A 22,366-nucleotide genomic window follows, 5' to 3' on the forward strand; every position below is an offset into this window, starting at 1 on the left:
CCGACTTCTCCATTTAGATTACTATTTAAGAATTATCAATGAAAATCTTGAAATGGAAATTAAAACTAAATTTGACTGTGGGAACAACTATATTTATTAACATATTAACAATCTGATTATAGTCTGTCTCTTAAAAATACACAGTAATAAATCATCGAAAACGGTTGCCGCCGATAATCAAAAATTGATTGTTATGAGGGATAATAATAACGAAATGACCGAAGGCGAAGTATTATAATGTAAACAAAAAATGTCAAAATTCTTAGTTTTCATCCTTCTGTAATAAGGACCTAATAATAATAGTACAGGTTCCAAATTGTCATTGCATATAAACTCTATAAAATGACATGAAAATGAATGCAAAAAAAATAGATTCTTTATTGTTATGACGCTGTTAAAAGTGAAAACGCATATCGGAGTGTTGATTATAATGTGACAGAGATGCTTGGTATTAAAAAAAAAACAATTTGCCTACTTCTAAATGAAGATCCATGATCCATGATCCATGATAGCATCCTCAAACCGTCGATAGTCTTTCCAGGCCGACCAAAACTTGAGCTAAACAGTTCTTTGGAAACAGGATTACCACGTATAGTACATACATTGAGTAAAATTCTCACTTTAATTCAAAAAGACGGTGATTTTCAATCCCTGAAGAGAAGTACTTTATGGAAACTATTAAAACGAATGAAAAAAAAAGAGATCTCTCTTAAAACATAGAGACGACACATATTTTATAATATAAGTTAATGAAAATGATACAGTTTTTTGAAGATGAAAATGTTAAAAGCCAAGAACAAGCTTTATTATAATCATTTTATTACACCTACCTCCTTCTTTGCTACCAACACACACGTCTATGATACTCGTCCGGTATATTTAGAATCCGGGAATAAAACATGCGAAGTAGCCAGAAACAAGTACCATTTTATTTTAATTAGTTTGTAATGCAAAACATTAGAGTACGGTTTTCGGATAAATAATGAGCTGTTATTACTATGTCCTTAAAAACATAAGTCGTTATTTATAAAAAAGATATTAAATTTCCATAATGTGTTTCTCTAATTTAAATTGGGCGCATCCTTATCTTGGACGGTAACTTCCCATTTAATTATAGTTTTCGCTATCTGACGCTTCCGTCGACGGTAATTTTCTAGCATATCGTGATATGCTTTACATGGGTCTGACCGCAAATATTTTACAGTGCCCCGCGTGTGTGACTTTTCGCGTTAAATTCTAATAGCAAAATCGATAGCGTTGATGTATGTCTTTGCAGCAAAGTTCCGGCTACAGTTTCGAATTCAAACTTTCCTACAAGTTCCTGAAACTTTCCGACGCGAAAATTCGCTACGGGAACGCGACGCAGAGATCCTACAGGGGGAAGCTTAGCGTCGGAAGTTACTGCGATCGCCTTCTGGAAGGTTAGTCCATTTTTCTTTTGTCATTTTGAATCTAATTTATTGCATCGTACATTTTTTCAAAATTGTTTGGGTTTGGTTATTTCTCATCATACAGCCTGAGAAAAAAGTGTCTACGGACTATAAGTATACGAAGCGCCTACTTTTATCTGTGTACGTAGTTATTTTTAAAGATGTTCACCCTACAACTTCCTAATTAACGAATAGCTTTTTTTATTTTTTTCGCTTCTCCATGGGTTTTTCGAATAAGTTTCAATAACCACGTTTTAAACATTTACTCCTTTTCTTCGGTAAAACAACAGAAATGAATCTGTTAATATTATCAATATTTATTATTTAGAGACTATTGTTATTCGAATGAAACTCTATTATTTAAAAAATGCTATGCCATATCCAAAACTGTAAAGTAAATGCCAAAAATGTGGCGTTTTACATTTTTTGTTAAATATTTCATATTTTGATGTTATACATTTTGTGGGGTTTTATCCAGAATACGATGTAGAACATACGATGCGAATGTGTACGGTATTTTATCAATTAATTTATAATTCGAAAATCATTACAAACATATGGCATTTTGACAATCGACATTAAAGATTCCTCCTTTTTAGATTTTTTTTTTTAATTGAACAAAGTTAAATCATTTTTTGGTAATAATTTTATTTAATTAGGGATTAAGTCTGTAATTCATTATAAAAAATTGAATACCTAATATAACAATGAATTTTGAAAATACCTAATCCAATTCCACTAGATGATAAGAACATATTAGTATTTAAATTTCTTAATTCAGTTTTAGTAGATTATCAAAGTGTTTTGGAAAGTTCTTTGCTATAGTCATAGTTATATTACTATCTTTACAAGGTTTGATTTTTGCTTTCAAAGCCTCCCAAAGAGACATTTTTTTATAAATAAAAACGCTTCTGAATGTTTCCGGTTACCGACTAAAAATTGAAGGTTGATGGGATTAAGACTAAACATATCATAATATAACATAACCTTTTCCTAAAAGAACATTTTCAAGTATAACCGTGTTTTCCAATTTGATCGTCACCCTATTATCAAATATCAATTTTTCTCTGGTTAGCAATAAAATCAGACAAATTGTTGATCCACCAAAAGCACGGGGCCACGTTTAAATGGAGTGTAACCGCATCCATTTTTTCTCGGTTTTCTATTAAACAATTTTCCCAATTTCCCAATTTTAATTTATTTACATAATTAAACTGGAAAATTTACGAACGGTTAGTTTGTTGTTTTTATGCAAATTTGCCCCAAATGGAAATTGTGGTTGTTGATTGTGAATTCGTATGTAAAATTAGGCCACTGGAAATTGTACACTATCCGCTGAACTTGATTAATGCGATTCGGCAAAGTAAAAACGTTTAGCGACCAAACTGAATTTTCTCTAAATGAAACTGACAATCATTCTACGTTGTATTGTTTCAGAGGTTTGGGTTAATTAATTGTTTTATTAAACGACTACACACTAACCAATAATTTTAACAATGACTCTGCTAATGACAGTTCTAATGTGCTAAGTAGAATTTTTCAAAAATATATTTCGACAAATAATAAATTCTCAAAACAATTTATCATATTTTACAATTATTATTTGCTTGATCATTTAAAGGAATAAGAACTCCTTTCCTATATCTTCAATGTGAGATTTGTATGTGGATTTTGACTAAATATATTTAAAATCAGCAATGTTATAACCCAAGAGGACCAGACAAACCATTCAGTTTTTTAAAATTCAAGATTCAAGCTAAGTAAAGGCTTACGATACAACTCTTTTATCGCATAATCCAATTTGCGTGGAAAGGATAGGAGTCATTCCAGTCAATTTATGTTTGTTTATTTTACACTCTAAGCATCACTCTAGTGTTTTACAGTGTACTTGATAACACTTAAAATTTTTGGATTACGTTTTTATGATTTTTAAAATATTTTCAATTATATCTCCGTGATATAAAAATTGCTTGAATTACTATTTACAGAACTTCAGGAGGAATCCAGAAGTTTTGTAAATAGTATTACATACAGTACCCTTTAGAAGTTTCTTTGAAAAAAAAAATCTTGAGTTGATGTCGTAATAAAATGATAATACGAGGGCAGCGCCAAAATTTCCCGTCCTGAATATGAAAGAAACAAAGTAGAGTAACAATTTTTTATTATTTTTCAATATAATCAACCCTTACATATCTTTATTAACAACTAAATCTCTTTAAAAAAATATTCTTTTGTTTTGTCTGCAAAATGAGTTAAGACAGCCTCTTTTAACTCAACTTCGTCGTTAAACCGCCATCCACGTAAGTCCTTTCTCAAATATCCAAACAAATGCTGGGGGCCATATCTGAACTATAGGGAGGATGATCTATCTGTTGGAATCCACACTCTAAAATGGCAGCTTGTGGAACACCAGCAGTATGGACAGGTGCATTATCGTCCAAAAGACGCACGCGTCTGGTCAGTTTTCCTCGACATTTTACACGTATGCAGTGTCGCAATTTATGTAATTATATTGCGTAATATTGACCATTGACAGTGGTATTACTGACAATAACCTTTTTTGTTGACTGGCAGACTCTGAATTTTCTTGGAGGATAGAGGGTCATAATAGAAAACCATAGTTTCATCTTCCGTCATAATCGTTTCTATCACAGGCTTCGGTTGCGACCCACAGAGTTTCAAATAAGACCGCGCACACTCGACACGGCGTTGTTTTTGAATAGCCGAAAGGATTTTAGGAATCCATCTTGCACTAACCTTATGCATACATAAATGATCATGCTGGATTCGACGAACACTTGTATCAAAAAGCTTAGTAATTTCTGAGATTTCCTTGACCCTTAAACGTCGATCACTCAATACCATCTCTTTCACAATCGCAACAATATCTTCCGTTATGACCTCCACTGATCGACTAGTTCTTGAATCATCATCAAAATACTCCTGCCCCATTCGAAAACGTTTTGCCCATTCTTTCACTACAGAATACGAAGGAGAACTTTGGCCGTACACATCATCCTGCCATTCTTTAATACTTTTAGGTGCTAACCCTTCTTTTGTCAAAAACTTTATGACTGCTCTATACTCAATTTGCGACATTTCTTCGGACACGTCTTGTTTAAAGTGCTGTTAATAAAAAACTATTTGACGCAAGAGTTCAATTTTTTTTTCGCATCCTACTAAGATATATATTTAAAAGAAGACAAATTTTTGTCTTGAGTAAAAGGCAATGTTTAAACGAGATTTTTTCTGTAGTAACAAATTAGGTAGAACTCCCAAACTTTATCTTTATTGAATAAATTGATACCGGAAGTGAATCCCGTTTCCAAAGTTTGGTATTGGTAAATAACCTTAACTGGCGATAATGTGAAAGGAGCCATACATTGTTTTATAAAATTGATTTCTGACAAAACCAACAACAGCGAGGATATATCATATCAAGGACTAATAAATTGACAGAGCTCAACGCTGCCAAAAAACAAAATCATTCCATATTTTTATTAACCAAAGCGCCAGATGTTCGAGACTCTGAAACCCAAAGCCATAACGATGATCAAAAAGATAACGAAGCTAAAGAAATCATCGATAACGTTGTTTTCCACATCGAGGCAACACGCAATATGTTTGCACTCATATATTTCTTCGATGTTGTCAATTATCCAAGTGATTTACCGGGATTTTATAGTCACGCCCATAATTATGGCCTTAAATTATTCTTTTTAGTTCCGTAATGGTTTTTGCCATCGCCATTAAGTGCAAACCTATTCGTCGAGTGAGGTCTGTCTCTACATTGTATGGATCTTGGTTTAATAACAATATTGTTAAAACCTTAACTTCTTAAACGGTAACAATATGAACACATAAAATCGTACCATGTGACAAAAGATGCTCACGCTTTCTCAATTTTTTACAGTCAATTTCGTCTGTATTGAATAAAATTTATTTTTTTGGTGTTTTTCCATTAATATGTATTTTTAACTTAGCAAATAAATAATTTTGACAAATTAGATACAAAGTTCCTTATAACAAATGATGAATAATGAATGAAAATTAAGCCGCGTCATCCCATAGCCTCGAATCTTCTTTCCCTTTGCGACAGCCGTTTTCGAGAACCAACAATCTATTTCTGATTGTTTGAAAAAAGAAAAGCTCTCCGAAGAAATTACGATCCCGTTACAAGAAAATCGGGCGTAGGGTTAAAGTCTCCGTGTTTATTCCATTGTATACGTCCTCGTTAATGAAAGAAACGAAAACTCATCCGCGTCCGTCAAGAAAAAAAAAATAATTAAAATTCCGCCGTACCTCGAGCCGCCGCACGTCGTTCCTTAATTTTAAAAAACCACTCCGCGAGACAAAAGGAAGCTCTCGCATTATTTTAACGGCATTCCATTGTTATTCCGTTACGTTTAAGTCGCTCGGTTTGTAAATAATGAATGTTAAAACGTCTTTAAAAATTCACGACACTTTTATAACTCCTATCAAAATCTTAATGGGCCGGTACACAGAGTTTTCGCTAGAACGGTAAATAAATTATTAAGCAACGCATACATTGTCATTGTGTAGAGAAGCGTTTATTGGAGCTTCGGGCACTTAATCTTTTTGTAAGAGAAGAGTTTTGGTTAACAAGGTGTCCCGTCTCCAGCGACGCGCTTAGAGATATAAGGGTGTTGCCCCACTAAGTGGCGGCGACGTGAAGCAGTAAACTTTAACAAGAAATCGGTAAATCGGAAAATCAAGGGATTGAGCCTATTTTATTACAATGCACGTTGTTGTTCTACCCACGCATTATTTAATTCCGTCCGCTAAACCTCTCTTTGTCCTTTTCGACCTGTCGAAGCTGGAAATTATGTCGTCCTTATAAATAATCGGGCACTATTAAAAGTTACCATGTGTAATCAATATGAATTGATGTTGTTTGAAGTCGATGAGGCAATTTAAAATAAACTAGTCCAAGATATTTAGTAATGAGGATTTTGTCTGGGATTTACTTAGGTATGGTCTGTTCATAGATATAAGAAAGTAACCAATCAGTTTTGAATGGGATTATCCAAGGGTGGTCATTAACAAACAATGCAACAAGATTATTACATAAAGTTTCGGAATTTATATTCAGATAAAATTGTGGTCTGTAATAAAAAATAATTTTATACCTACCTGTGTTTAATATTATTTGGTTTGGTATACTACTTAGTTTACTTATTTCATGTCTAATACAGCGTTTGTTGAATCGTGTGCGAATTATGCAAAATATGTGCGAGTGTAGTGATCTCAGGAGATGCTCCCGCCTAAATGTAGTAAACACTATTCTATTGAGACTAAGGAATTTATAAACAATGTTTATTTGACTCTCATTGAACATGGTGCCAGCAAGGAAGCATCTTTAGAAGAAACGGATACATTGACGAAAATTCCAACATCAACTGTATGGAAAATTGTGAATAATCCCATTTCAGCGAGGAAAAAAAGAAGCGATGCTGACATTTTCTCGAGTGTAGATGAAAATGATCAAGATATAATACGACGTAAAATTTACCAGTTATACAAGCAACAAAGAGTGCCTACATTAGATATCTTAATTAGGAGGCTTGAAAAAGATGAAACCGGTGTTAAATGTGGGAGTGTATTCAACATATGGATTTTAGATTTAAAAAAATTGTCAAAAGGCAAGTTTTAAAGGAATCTTTTAGAATTCAGAAATGGCAACTGGAATATCTAGAAAAAAATAGGGTTTACAGAGAACAACAAAGGCCAATTATTTACTTGGATGAAACCTGGTTCGACACTTATGATACGCCGGAAAAGGGTTGGGTTGACTCAACTGATAAGTGTAAAACAAACGCGTCATCAAAAAGAGATAAAAGAATAACTATTTTGTATGCTGGTTCTAAAGATGGTTGGATTCCAAATGAACTTTCTCTGTCTGCGAAAAATATTAAAAATTCTTCTCTGGATTATCATGAAGACACCACCCCCAATTTATTTGAAAGTTGGTTTAAAAACAAACTAGTTCCCAACACTCCTCCTAATAGCGTAATTGTAATGGACAATGCAAGTTCTCACAGTAGACAGTTGACTGAAAACAATCCAAAACTACATAATTGAGGTTCTACAAAGTTTGAACCTACAAAAGGAATACGTCTGTGATAATTATGCAAAAAATCTAGGACATACAGTTTTAAGGCTTCCACCTTACCACTGTATGTTTAATCCCATTGAACATGTTTGGCACCAACTGAAATCTGCCATTCGTCGTAACAATATTTTTCCCCGTGTTAACTCCAATGTCCTCAATCTTATAGAAACCGAAATTTTTAACATCCCTCCACAAAGTTGGGCAAATTCTGTTAAACATATAGAAAAAGCAGAACAATCGTATCGCAAATAATATAGAACAGATAATAATTAGAACAGGCGATGATAACGATAGCGATACTGATATATTATGTGAACAATTTTAAGTAATTTAAGTAGGTAATAAAAATAATTTGTAATTTTATTTTAGACTTAAACATAAATACATACATAAATAAATAAATATTGTTTAGTATCTTTCCTAACAAAACCCCAAATAATTAAATTCTAAGCAAAGTACGGACCTGTTCGGTTATATTTCATTCTTACAGCTTGCCCGGGTCTCTCCTTAATTCGTATCAGTTAGTCACTTTCTTATATCTATGAACAGATTTTACCCAGTAAGATGGTTGGTTGGTCTGTCCTGTAAGTTCTAAGAGTAAATTTAAATCATATGTATTAGTATTGTTAAGACTAAATCTGTTGGCGAGTAATTAATTTTTAATTGTATATGATGGGAGTCGATAAAAAATACAATGAAGCTGCAAAATGTAGAATGAGAATGCGAGAGGTGAATACGTCAACACATTTAAAACTGCGAAAATAATTAAAGATGTCAATCCTTCCTATCGTATCATAAAACTGCTCTCCTTATAATTTGTATTATCATATACGTCATATTTCCCATCGATTCCTCAAATAGTATTCATAAAAAGTAACAATGTCACAAACATGACGAAAATTATCAATTAAAGTCACTGTCCAATTTATCAAAAAAAAAAACAAACCTGTTTTGGACTTTAAGCAAAATAAATATGAGAGCTCAAATCGCAACAACCAATACTTAAAAAAAACAATTATCATACTTTGAAGACCATAAAAAATAGCACCTACAAGCAACAAACTGCACGAGAAATCTTTTTTTTTTTCAAATGTGTTTGTGGTACAACATTATAGAGTCATTATCGTCTTAGCCTTACATTTTTTTAAACTAAATGAAACCATTTTATCGAAATTTTCGATGTGGATGGAGAGACTATGAACATCAGCTTCTAGAGGTTCATTTTTGGATGATGGAAATAGTTAACGCCAACGAAGCGAGAAACGGCTGGAGCTTGAATCCACTTACAAAATAGATAGGTAGGTTTGTTGATATAAATAAGACCCCAACATTCGACACCAAGATCGACACACATGTTAAAAAGCAAAGGAAGCGAGAAACACCTGGAGCTGTAAAACACTCCCAGGGTAGATAGATTGTCTCTAAAAACTTATTGCAGAACAATTTAAGATTATGAGTACTTTTTAATACCGCAAATTGTTGACATGTATAAATATAAGACCCCAACATTCACCACCAAGATCGATACACATGTTAAAAAGCAAAGGAAGCGAGAAACACCTGGAGCTGTAAAACACTCCCAGGGTAGATAGATTGTCTCTAAAAACTTATTGCAGAACAATTTAAGATTATGAGTACTTTTTAATACCGCAAATTGTTGACATGTATAAATATAAGACCCCAACATTCGACACCAAGATCGACACACATAAAAAAGCTAAAATTAATTAAACCCAAATTTATATTTATCAAAATTGGGTTGTTTACAATTGGCGATGTTAATTTATAATTAATCGATTAATTATAACACAGCTAATAACTAATATAATAAAATTTCGAGAGCGTTAACGTGCTCATGGCATTTTATTACAATACCATATTTTCAATCGTTAATTTTTTTTTGGGAGGAAATAAAAAATTTGGAAATTGATAAATAATAGTTTCGCACTGTTTCTCAAAATACACATTCGAAAAACTAAATATGATATTTCAAAGATTTGGTTCTTGGAAATGTCTTCAATATAATTTTATAGGCTACTAAGACAGACCCATTGTAATTTTCACTAAGTTGCAATAAGATAAAAAATTGATAAATATTTTTTAAATTTGGAAGAAAAATGAAGAAATGAAGAAGTTCTTTTTAGTGTTTAGGATTAAGCAATTGCTTCCGTAGGTACGCTTATAACTTTCTGCAGAGAAATACGGTAGATTTTAGCGAAAAGATTGCATTTTTGGCATTAAATCATTAGTGACTTATCCGCTCTAATGTAGGTCTCGCTGAAAATTATGAAAACCTTTGGCAAAGCAGCTAATTTTTAGCAATAATTAAAACCGTCTTGTGGTCGTCAATTAAAGAATAAATAAATAAAAATAATTAAAATTAAATCCAATGAAAACAATTTTTAGTAGTTTTCTGTGTTCTTTGACCAGGTACAACAATATTTATAGGCTTCCAGGCGAAAAAACGTAAAAATCAAAACCGCCTCCTTCATTATGAATCGCGTATGCATCCATATGCAATGCTTCCTCTCTGCGGTAAACGATTCAATTTTAGTCGTTTACAACGGAAACGCTTCCGTCAATTATATAGAGTAACCCATAATTTCAGAAATGAAATGTTCGCCCTCAAAGCTCTTGCCTTGGCAGCAAGCAATCGAGTTTTCAATTTTGTTATTTGCGAACTTGTCTAGAAAACTTCACTGGAAGAATTTAAAGAGAATAAAAATGTCAGTCTCACTTCGCGAATATAATTGAATTACGTAGCGGATGATATAAAATAAAGAAATATTCGGCTGCATTCTCCGTCGCCGACTGACAGAAATCGTTAAAAGATAATGGCATTTTATCCCAAGGAGATCCCAACAACAATTTATGTGTGCGAGGTCTACTAGTAGTTCACAATTACAAAAGTAATTGAACATTGAGGAATAAATAAATACCATGCTAAATTTCGAATTTATTATTTATCCTCGTGAAAATATACCTTTAGGAAGATATTCATTTGTTTAATAAGAATTAAGGTTAAGATTAAGATAAAATTATGATACCTTTAAGGCAGCGCAATAGTCCTGATTTGTCACATTTTTGTGAAAGGGTGTACTAAATGTTGTTTTTAAATCTTAGTGCCTACTAATATCACCCCACCATATAGACAGCTAGCAACATATTTGTGAATCAATATTTATTGTTGTCGAGAACGTTGATCGTTCAATAAATGGACACACACCAATCAATTGGACGATTTTGAGAAATACACTGGACATGCAATAGTGGCATGAGAATAAATCAAATCAAACGATAAATAGGATGGAAATCAGCACCTGAGGCGAACGGTTGCGGTTGAAGAGATTGTTGCGAAAAAAATGAATGTTTCTTAATGTACATCTTTACTAATTGCTGCAGAGTCGGTAAACTCTGCTTATCAGGAATTTGAAACCAATCCGGAAACCTGAATTCGTGATTAAATTGCACTTGTGGGTTATTTTATTGCTAAAAAGTTTTGAGGTTTTTAGTAACACTATACTAATTAAGAGAAACCTGCTGTCTTAGTAAAATTCCACTGATTGGTTATTTGATTGCTAAAGACATCACAAGTGTAAAAATGTATAGAATGTTCCATTTAAACACCGTGCATAAGGTAAAATATATTTAACTTGTGCTTTTTTTGAACTTACACAGCAGTTATAAAAAAAATTTTTCAGTCATTTGTTAATAAAAGGGAAATACACTTTGCTGCCACACCATTGCTCGCTAATTATATTATAACACACATCCATTGCATGGGAGACTGTGAATAAGTGAATTCACTTTATTCTATTGTGTCGCCCTGTATTGATGAATTAAACTGAAAGTGTTATTTTTCATTTTGCTATGCACAAAAATTTAAGTTTTAGAATTGTTGACATTTTAAGTCGCATCTGATTTACGCGATGGTGATTTTGTGAATTAAGTAATTTGTGTTCGGATATTTGATCGCCTCCAGATGGAAAACACAATCGGTTAACAATTCATAATCGTTAAATTTGTTTATGTTTTTAGGTTTATTTCATTAACGAAAATATGAGTGATAATTAGTTGGCTTTATAAAAACCAAAAATTTCTCATCCGTAGCTGCACAGAACCGGCAAAAGCTAAATCTTGTATCATTTTCGTCTGACCAAAGCCCTCAATTATATCGTCGGGTTATCAAATTTCCAATAACAATACCCTCGGCTCTGCCATTGTTCCGTAGACCAACGATGCGGTTTAATAGGTTGTAGTAAACAAAAGGTAGAACGCTAATTAAATTTTTATCAATATTAATCTCTATTATTTCGTGATTTATTGTATTGGTGGTGCGAAATGCAGCTAGATAAATAAATTGAAGCTGAAACAAAAGGACCTAACGAAATTGAAAAGGATATGCTTGGACTAAGTTTTTGTATTTCTATTGGATTTGTTTTACTTTCCTTTAGTAAATTATATTTTTAAATTAAACGACGTATTTTGAAATTTTGTTGAAAGTGTATCTGTGCTTGTTGTAAGATTTGTTTTTTGCTATTTACCAAAAATGAAAATAAATACGTCAAATGAATTTCTTTTCAGATATAAGTCCTTCAAAGTAATATTAAGATCGTATTTTAGACAAACACCGTCTTGTAGGACAATACCTTGTCTTCTAGAATCCAATAACAACCCCCAACTCTAATTAAATTATTAATAATTTTAAAAAATATTAACAATTAATACAAAATTAGGTGGCAAAAGGAACTGAGTGTCTTTTTTATAATAGTAGATACTCTTTTATAAAATCCTTATCTTTTCTCTACGTATCGTTGTCTGAGATTCATAGGCATAATTGAGAAATGCCAATAATATCGGTTAAATGTACATATTTAGGTAAATATGTGTTCAAAAATACACAACAATAAATTTTGAAAAACGTGAGTTTATTACTTATTATAAATTTTATTTTTATCAAGTATTTTTAAAAAATGTCTTTCTACTCCCTTCTGTAAAATACGGAATTATACACCGTTCTACCCTGCGGGAAGCGTCACTTTACCACGTGAGTTTCTTCTCCCAAGGATCTGAGTCACTTCGAACATTGCCGGGATTTAACCGCACGGGTTCGGAAGCAATCGGATGTTTTCGGAGATATTTCCCACGCCTTGAATTTTGACATTTGTCAATTCTGACGGTCATGTCAGTGAATGTATTCGTGTTGTTTTGCAAAAATGTACCCAAAAACTAAGGGTCGTTGAAGAAATATAATATGCAATACGTTTGGTAATTTTTTTGTATATATATATATATATATATATATATATATATATATATATATATATATATATATATATATATATATATATATATATATATATATATATATATATATATATATATATATATATATATATATATATATATATATATCCGGGGTTATAGCGTCCTGCGCCTTCCGGTTCCCAGTCACCTGGTCTCAAATTTCGTTCTGACATGGCTCGTTCTATACCTTTCTCCCACGTTATTTTAGGTCTTCCTCGTTTTCTATTTTTTCGAGGCCTCCAACTCATCATTTTCTTAGGTATTCTCCATCCATCCATCCTTTGGACATGGCCAAACCATCTTAATTGGCGCTCTTGGATATATTCTACAATTGTTCTCTCTACTTTCATGATCTCTCTTACTCTTTTGTTGGTGATTCTATCGCGTCTAGATATTCCAGCTGATCTTCTACAAAAGTCCATTTAGATTTTTTTGTAACTCGTTTATTAAACACTCGCTCCGCTGAGCAGCGCTCGTACCAAATAAACTCATAACTCAAATGCGGTTTACCGCACTTGTTGCATAATATACTATTGATTGTCATTTAGTGATATGTAAATAACCTAATTACACACCGGTCCAGCGTGCGGGAAGCGTCACTTTACCACGTCAGTTTCGTTCCCGACGGATCCGAGCCACTTCGGACATTTCCGGATTTTACCGTACGGGTTTGGGAGCAATTGGATATTGTCGGAGATTTTACGGTTTGAATATTGACGTTTATCAATTCTGACGGTCATGACAGTCAATGCATTCGTGTTGCTTTGCAAAAATATAACCAAAAACTAACACACAGAAAAATGTTATGCAATATATCAGACAATTTAAATTCTACGTGCTATAAGCTACAATTGAAATCTAGTGGACTATTCGGTAAGTAAAATGACATTTATAGTTTAAGTTGCTTACAAAAATTTTATATATCGTTCACATGAACTTTACCGGTTTTTACAGTTTTTATATTAATATCTGGCCAAGGGCAATTGTACCATTTTCAAATGTCCATGTCTCATCAGTACAAACAAAATAAAATTGAAGTTTAGAACCTGCTTTACCTAGCTGATACGATCTTAAAAATTTAAATTCTCTTAAAAGCTCTATTCTTGGATGAATTTTGATGAAAATGATCAACTGCAAAAGTTAAATAAACAACATAAACTTTTAAAATTGTGTTTATTTTATTTTATCTTTCTGTCTAACGTACGCAGTTAAAAAGAGACAACAATAGCAGAACCGATCGGAACGATAAATGAATAGGTTTAATACCAACTAGTAAATATTTTGTTTCAATGGTACGAAATTTAGTACTTCGATAATCTGTTATTATTTTTAATTTGATAAATTGTCATTTTTCCGTAACGGTCGTAGAAAAAGTGCAACACGTTAACTCTTTATCTCACTGCACTCCACTCATGTCAAATAAACTCGATTGTCAAATGCCGTTTACCGCACTTGTTGCATAATTTACCATTAGTAAGATTTATATCCGTAAATAAACAACCAGAACACTCCATTCTCCTGTGAATTCATATTAAATAGCTGTCATTCGGTTTAGATGAGTTCACTGGTACTCAAACATATTTTTGGCACATTATATACTAGAAAAATTGAGAAATCGACTGAAAATTACCGTTTTACATCGGTTCTCGTAGCGTATTGAAACAACGCTTATAGTTACTGTGCCGTCGACATATTTAATAATAAATGTACATATAGATACGTATAACGTATAACTAAACAGGACAACCCAAAATGAAAACTAAATAACATTCAAAAATAGAAAACTATTAAAATAATCAGTAAAGTTCAAAAATTCTTAGCTTAACACATAAGAACAAAACTACAAAACTCAAAAATGCTCGGTCCATGCATATTTTGCATTCTTTTCTTTAAAACAGTAGATTTATAATGATCTAAATTTTTGAGGTGTAGTTTTGTAGTAATTTCAGAAATTTGTAGACTCACTATACGAAGTAATATCGTTTTCGCTTTCAAAAATGGCATCCTCGTGATCGCTGTCTCCTTCTCACGCAGGATCGGGTTCGATAACATTTTTAATTTCATGGTCAATGTTTAAAGCAATCTGTTCCGTCGCCATAGTATCGTCAATTTCAAGATTGTCTTTTTATGTCCATTTCTTTCCATTTGAGCTACCATAGATAAAGAAAGATGGTCTTCTGGATCCCATTGAATTTATCCATCACAGCGAGTAGCCAGCTTTTTTAAAACAATTTCGTGTCGTTGCTGACTACTAACCAAAACTTCAATGCAAGTATCACTTTGTACTATTTTTTTTAGTATTGTTTTCTGGCTCCTTGAGTTTTCGATTTTTTTATGCAATGCAACAAGTTTCTCCCTATCTGCCCAATAAAAATAAATCACAACAGTCACGTGGAATAAATACGTAGACGTATTAAAATGTAAAAAGGCAATTCCTTAGTTAGAGAGGGTACTCCCCGGCTGCATTATGGAATTTGTAGATATTGAGAGAGAATCCTTCTTCTCAATTTTCTATTGCTTTCCTCTTAATAAATAATCTAATGTACACTACACTGATTGAAGATTTTGGAGCCAGCTTGTAAACTAAAGTTTATTTCTTGCGAGAAACATATTTTGGAATTAAAAAGAACACGAGTCCAACTCGGCGTAATGCCATTTCATTATTTCGTAGCTTGTCTCAGACGGTGGCCCGGAAAATTCCAGGAAGCACATCAAGTTGACAGTTTTCTTCTGCCGCCTGCATACAAAATGGAAACGTAAGCGAAGTCGGACGAATTAAAACAAAGAGACGGCAAGACGGTGAAACCTTTCTTGCACATTTCGGGGAGTAAATAAAAATGAACTTTTATATCAGTTTCATGCCGTGCTCGGTGCGGCTTTATGTAGTTGGAGACGCAAAACTTTACTATATTAAAATGTGCTTTGAATAAATCTTACCGCTTGCTTTCTTACTTGGCTAGTTTCCATAAATTAAAAAATTGCTATAAATTTGCGTCTGACGGAAGACGCCTTTCGTTGGCTAAATTAAGGATTGAACTATTCAGGAATTAAATTCTCTAATTAGGCAATTAACAGTTTCGAGACGAACGTATCGCATTATTCGTTGAACGTATTCAAATGAACGTCTGTCCTTATTGGGGGGATCGTATATAATCCGATTACGGTATCAGTCATCGTTTGCAGTGGCCCCTTCAAATAATCGATTGTCTATACCGAAATTTAAGTAGTATTAATTAACGTGGTGATTTGTGGTGGATGGTAAGTTACTCTAATAGTTTAAATTATATATATAAATTATATATATATATATATATATATATATATATATATATATATATATATATATATATATATATATATATATATATATATATATATATATATATATATATATATATATATATATACGATCATATACATATATTTAGCGGTTTTTGAATAGATTAATTAATTTCTGAAATGGGAATTCAATAAGCCAAAACAAGGGAGTCTTTCTCCACAAAATATACCAATAATTAATATGTAATAATAATAATAATAATAAAAAATACTTTTTTTATTTTATCATCGACAAGCGTATATTACAACATATTATATAGCGTAAAAGCTACTCTACTGAACCGCATATTGACTTGAATTAACTACTCGGGACGACCGTTGCCTTTTTTGAAAACTTTATTTAAATTTACAACCGTTTAAAATGGTCCGTTACAATAACATATCTAGACAGAACTCCCTTCGACACCGTTAAACTACGTTTTTATATGTAGAAATAGGACTCTACTGGGTTAGCATTCTTGGATCTTCGCTAGTGAGATAACTCATGTTTATCGAAGACTTTAGACATTACGCATTCGAGCAATTCATAACAATAAAAAATTAGGCTTTTTAGGGTCCGCACCTGTATAACAAAAAAAAAACAAAAAAAAATCCTGTAAAAACCATAAACAGCTTTACAATATACAAATGTAATTGTTAGCCCTGTTAGCCTAAACCGACTCTGCTGGGTCAGCATTCTCGGATCTTTGCTAGTGAGATAACTCCTCCCCCGTAAGCTTCAACTATACCGTCAAGAGGAGTAGTTGAACACATTTTGGATCTTGATTGATTTTTGAATATAGCAATTTTGATTTTTCTTTATGTTCACTTACGTAATTACTTAATAGTAACTGGTCCAGTTTTTGATCAAAGGGGTCATCAGAAGTTATATGACCATTTATTATGTCAATATAGCATATATCATTTTACAATATATTGGAGATTTTTGAAAGCCTTGACTATTTAATAATCGAATGTGCTCGGCTAAAGTAGAATGAAGTCGCTTAAATTTGACATATTTAGAGAAATATGCGTGGGTTTTAAGTTTTCTTGTCTAATTGCAGAGCTTCCGTAAAATTTACATTTCCACTTAACTCGTTATCATTTTCAGATAATGACGTAGTGGGTACCGACGACTGAAAACATTCAGTGTGCAACTTGTCAGACTGAATTGTGGGTTGTTCCAAAGGTACAAAATACTCTGGTTTATTTTGCTGATAATGACTGTTCTAATATGAATAATAGTCAGGGTAATATGGGTCATAATAACATTGATCAAATTGATTAGATTGATCGAGTTCCGTGTTGTATATCTCCTCGAATTCCATTTTTTGCGGTTTTTGAGATGTGCTTGAAATGGAATTATTTTTAAAATTATTTTGGTTATCGTTGCGCGTAGACACAAACATAGGAGTAGATGGAGGTAGATTTTTAATTTGGTTGGGTCTAAAGACATTCTGGGGTCTGCCAAAAACTTGTGAATTTGTATAGTATTTTTGCGGGGATCTATAAATTGGCTTAATATCAATTGAATCGGTGGGAAATGCTTGTTGCTGATGTCTAAAATGATATGGGTTATACCCATTAAATTGCATATTTTCTTTGGAAAGAAAATTTTGGAAATGCTGGTTATTATGTTTTAAATTTTGAGGTGGCTGATTTTGAACTACTTTGGTCATATTTTGAAAATATTGCGTGTTACTTTCTTGCATTACAAATGTTAAGGCTTTCGACGGGCTATCAGATAGCATACATCTAATGGTTGTACCAATAGGTTCTTTTAAGCCGGACAAAAATGTTTTCAAAGCAAATCATCAAATTTAGGATATGCAAAACTCGATCGTAAAATTGAGTCGGTTTTTCATTTGGCTGTTGGCGGAGCATCACTAAATCTGTGTTAAGACATGATTCGTCTCTTTGGTCCGCGAAATTTCTATACAAAATATTTTTTAAATCATTCCAAGTACTGGATGTTTGAAGATTGGTCGCGACTTTTGCATTTCCTTTCAATTTACTAATTAGACAATTCAACAAGTAATTATTTTCGAAAGAGTTAGGATCTCTAACATTATAAAATTTATCAATAAAAATTTGACAAATAGTTAGGTATCTAGGTAAATCGTTTGGGTTCCCATCGAATTCTGGGACGCAGTTGAGATCTTCAGATTTAAAAGTAGCCATACTTATAAGGGATTCACTAAATTGACTGCCTAATTCTAAATTATGTTTTTCAAAAATAGTTTCCAAATTTGTTGCGAAATAATTTTTCTGACCTGAGCTGGTTGAAGGTGTATTATTACTTAAATCGGTAGCTAACGTTTCAGTATTATCAATTATTTCGTCAAGTTTCGACATTAACAAATAATTGCAACTTACAAGAATTCGATCGGCGACATTGCTCTTCACAAAAATTCTTGTCCTTGCGAAACTAGACGATATGGTTTATAGTTTCCGATGATCGTGTTCTGTACAGGTCTTCGATAGACTGGGGTTTTCGATGTTCAGAAATCCACTTTGTCAAATACTAATCACCAATAGGTCCGATTTCTAATTAATCGGTGATACGAAAAATCGACATCGCGACGCGGTGCGCTAGTCAATTTCTGGAAATCCTACTACGATTGCGCCAATTAACTACTCGGGACGACCGGTGCCTTTTTTTTAACTTTATTTAAATTTATAACCGTTTAAAATGATCCGTTACAATAACATATCTAGACAGAACTCCCTTCGACACCGTTAAACTACGTTTTTATATGTAGAAATAGGACTCTACTGGGTTAGCATTCTTGGATCTTCGCTAGTGAGATAACTCATGTTTATCGAAAACTTTAGACATTACGCATTCGAGCAATTCATAACAATAAAAATTTAAGCTTTTTAGGGTCCGTACCTGTATAACAAAAGAAAAACAAAAAAAATCCTATAAAAACCATAAACAGCTTTACAATATAAAAATAATTTTTTTTTATGTGTATATTTGAAAGTTTTAACATTGAGACTTAAACAGAGTTTGGATATTGAATTGTAACAACGCACTGAGTTATACGAAAAAGAACGACGAGACATGGCGGTCCGATGGTCCCAAACCCGTGCAGCAAAATCCCGGAAATGTCCGAAGTGGCTCAGATTCGTGGAAAACGAGAGTGAAGTGGTAAAGTGGCGCTTCCCGCACGTGAAATAGGTGTGTAATCAGGCATTTTACAGACGAGAGTTAAATAATTATAATTAAAAAACAACTAAAATGTAGATCTCTACGAGCATCCATTCTCAGCCCATTTATATCGCTAAAAAGATAAGAAGTATGAGCAAATGTTCGTACCCCATAGACAAAACGGAGACATGAGTTTTGAACTTTTTGTATGCGGGATCGACTCTCATGGGCCAAGCAAAAACCGTAGACAAAATCACAATAATTAAAATTAGACAACATAAGTTTTTTCTCAAAAGTTTGCCTAGTACATTTCTGTTATTTAGTGAGCAGTACATTTTTTTAAAAATCGATTTTAAATGTTCCTTAATGCGAGCCTGAATATTCAATACAACCCCCAAATTATTTGCTGTAAGTATAAATTTTAATTTAGTGTTATTAAGTTTAATGTTAAGTCTACTGACTAAAGGCATATATTTTTTTTACTTTCAAAAAACGACCTGTATTTTTTCCACTAAAATCACTCTGATATTAAACTAGTCCATCTCAGTCAATATGAATGAATGTCTTTTTTATTTTAATAACTGTGGTGTTTTGTGTTGTGCATTTTTCAAGTGGCTGAGGTTAACATATTAACAGATTCAAATAGCAGGCTGAAATGTTCAGTCGCATTTATGCTTTATGCGTTTATGCTGCTTTTTATGATTATAGATTTCTTCTTCGGTTTGGCGAGGAAATTATATATTTTTTTACTCCCGTCTGTAAAATACCTAATTACACACCGATCTAGCGTGCGGGAAGCGTCACTTTACCACGTCAGTTTCGTTTCCCACGAATGTTTCCGGAGATATTTCCCACGCTTTGAATTTTGACGTTTGTCAATTCTGACGGTCATGTCAGTGAATGTTTTGAGAAAATATACCCAAAAACTAACGGTCGTAGAAAAACTATTGTATTCAACACGTTCGGCAAACTTTTTAAGCCACTCGTTTATTAAACACTCGCTTCGCTGCCCTCCGCTCGTGTCAAACTCGTGAGTGAAATGCCGTTTACCGCACTTGTTGCATAATATACTATTTCGCTCTCTCGGAATACAAGACAGTTTCTATGTTTCATCCAAAACTGATTTTTAAATATTTATACAATTTTATTTTACCAATAAATATTTTGTAAACCCTTTTACTTTGTGAAATAGAATAGGAAAAACCAACGTATGTTTTAATGGTGATATAAGAATAAAAAAAAAGTAAAAACATCCAAAGCGTGCAATAATGATATGCTGTTATATTTTTGTAAAAATATTTATTAAATTCCCGTAATTATTTTCTAACCTCTAACCACAAAGATCGAGTTTACTTACAAATCACACAATATGTTAGAATTAAAAAAATTAGACTGTTTGTGAATTAGAATGTTTGTGATTTGTTTCCCAGTTTCTCTTTAATTTCCAAAAAAAATTATTATGTATTGTTACCTTTTATGCTTACTTTATTTTTTTTTTTAATTTGAGTCGATCCCGCATACTTACTCTAAAAAATATTTAAATCTAGGCAACCGAAAGTCTGGTTGGAAGATGGGAAAATATTTTTCATTTAACTGAATTTCCCAACAAGGTTTTCCTAAAGCATACCTGTTGAACTAATGTAATGTGTTATCATTATTTCACGTTACCATTCGGATTAACTAATTTGATAGCGTGGAACTGTTGGACATCGGTGCTATAGTATTATGCCTACCGAAATTTGACACCTTAATATTATGACTGATGCAGTGCATCAGGACAACGGCTTAAGTAAATTAATCGCTTGGTAGTGCTTAACTAAATTTTCATATATAACAGTAAATCGTAAATTTTGATTTGAAAATTAATATTAATTTTAAAATAAAAAAAAACATAAATATTTTGAAATACAAATCATTAGCAATTTATTAACAAAAGTGCTATGTGAAATTTCATTAAAATACGTAGAGAAAAACATTTAATTTTTAAACGCTTTGCCATCTCAAGCCGAAAACCCAGCATGTCTATCACATTCTAAGTTCAATTTCATTTTTTTTTTCTGCTACCAATTCGCGACCCGCGCCATTTCTTCAGATGACTTAATCTACAATAGAATGCTGAATAATTCACTAGGGAAATGCATTCCTTGTAGACCAAATACTGACACTGCAAAACAGAGCCATTAGATATATGACCAGCTCTACATCTTTTCACAAGAAACTTGTTAGGCAGGTTGACAACCTGGCAGCAAAACCCCCAATACATACAAATTTGTATTCATACTATACTTTTTACAGCAATAGATAAGATAGCCTAATATGTTTCAAATGAAAGAGAGAAAAGGAAAAAAAAGTTATTTTACCAGCCTGAATTTTTTTTAAATAACTGCTACAGATAATATGCTTCTTCTGGTTTATCTCCATTGTTTTTTGGGTTTTTGTTAGTAATATGTCTTGTTACACTTTACTTTATATATTTATATCTGTATGTTATACATTACTTCAATTAGCAATATACACATTTTGTATGTTCGATAGTGTAAATAAATCTATATCATTTATTATCATATTGCCGTATTTTTAACTGAGTTTTTATCAGCCCTCTCATTTAATCCTTTCACTTCACTAAGCAACCGCATAATCCGATATTTACGCTATTGACTATGTACGTGCGCAATAATGAAGCAAAAGTAAAGAAATTTTGCGTAATATCAAATGTGAAATTCAATTGATACATTTGAAATTAAACTAGCAAGCGCTGAAATCAAAAGTTGTATTATTATTAAAGGATTATGGTAGGCTGCTGTTATGGGTGAAATGATATTGTTTAGAAATATCAACTGTATATATGTTTATTTATTGTAAGGGTTCATTTTACAAGTGCGACAAAAGTAGAACAACTCTACCAATTGAAACAAGTAAAAGGAATTTACTATAAATGTTAATTTAAATTTTGCAGGTTTATTAAGCTTTATAGTTCCTATTTTTGTAGAAATAAATATGCCTAATAAAAACCCGATCTCCATG

At 32.4% G+C, this 22,366-nt stretch overlaps 1 protein-coding gene across 1 annotated transcript in view; it reads left to right on the plus strand.

Moving 5' to 3' along the window:
- LOC132699948 (uncharacterized) overlaps positions 1-22,366 on the plus strand; it is a 94,723-nt gene that overhangs the window by 62,093 nt on the left and 10,264 nt on the right. Inside the window, exon 5 of the mRNA XM_060666947.1 lies at positions 1,277-1,421. Within this exon, the coding sequence (XP_060522930.1) occupies positions 1,277-1,421 (145 nt within the window). The remainder of the gene's footprint in view (positions 1-1,276; positions 1,422-22,366) is intronic.

Source organism: Cylas formicarius, unplaced genomic scaffold (genome assembly GCF_029955315.1).
Source record: "Cylas formicarius isolate icCylForm1 unplaced genomic scaffold, icCylForm1.1 PGA_scaffold_3__17_contigs__length_32017465, whole genome shotgun sequence".
NCBI lineage: Eukaryota > Metazoa > Arthropoda > Insecta > Coleoptera > Brentidae > Cylas > Cylas formicarius.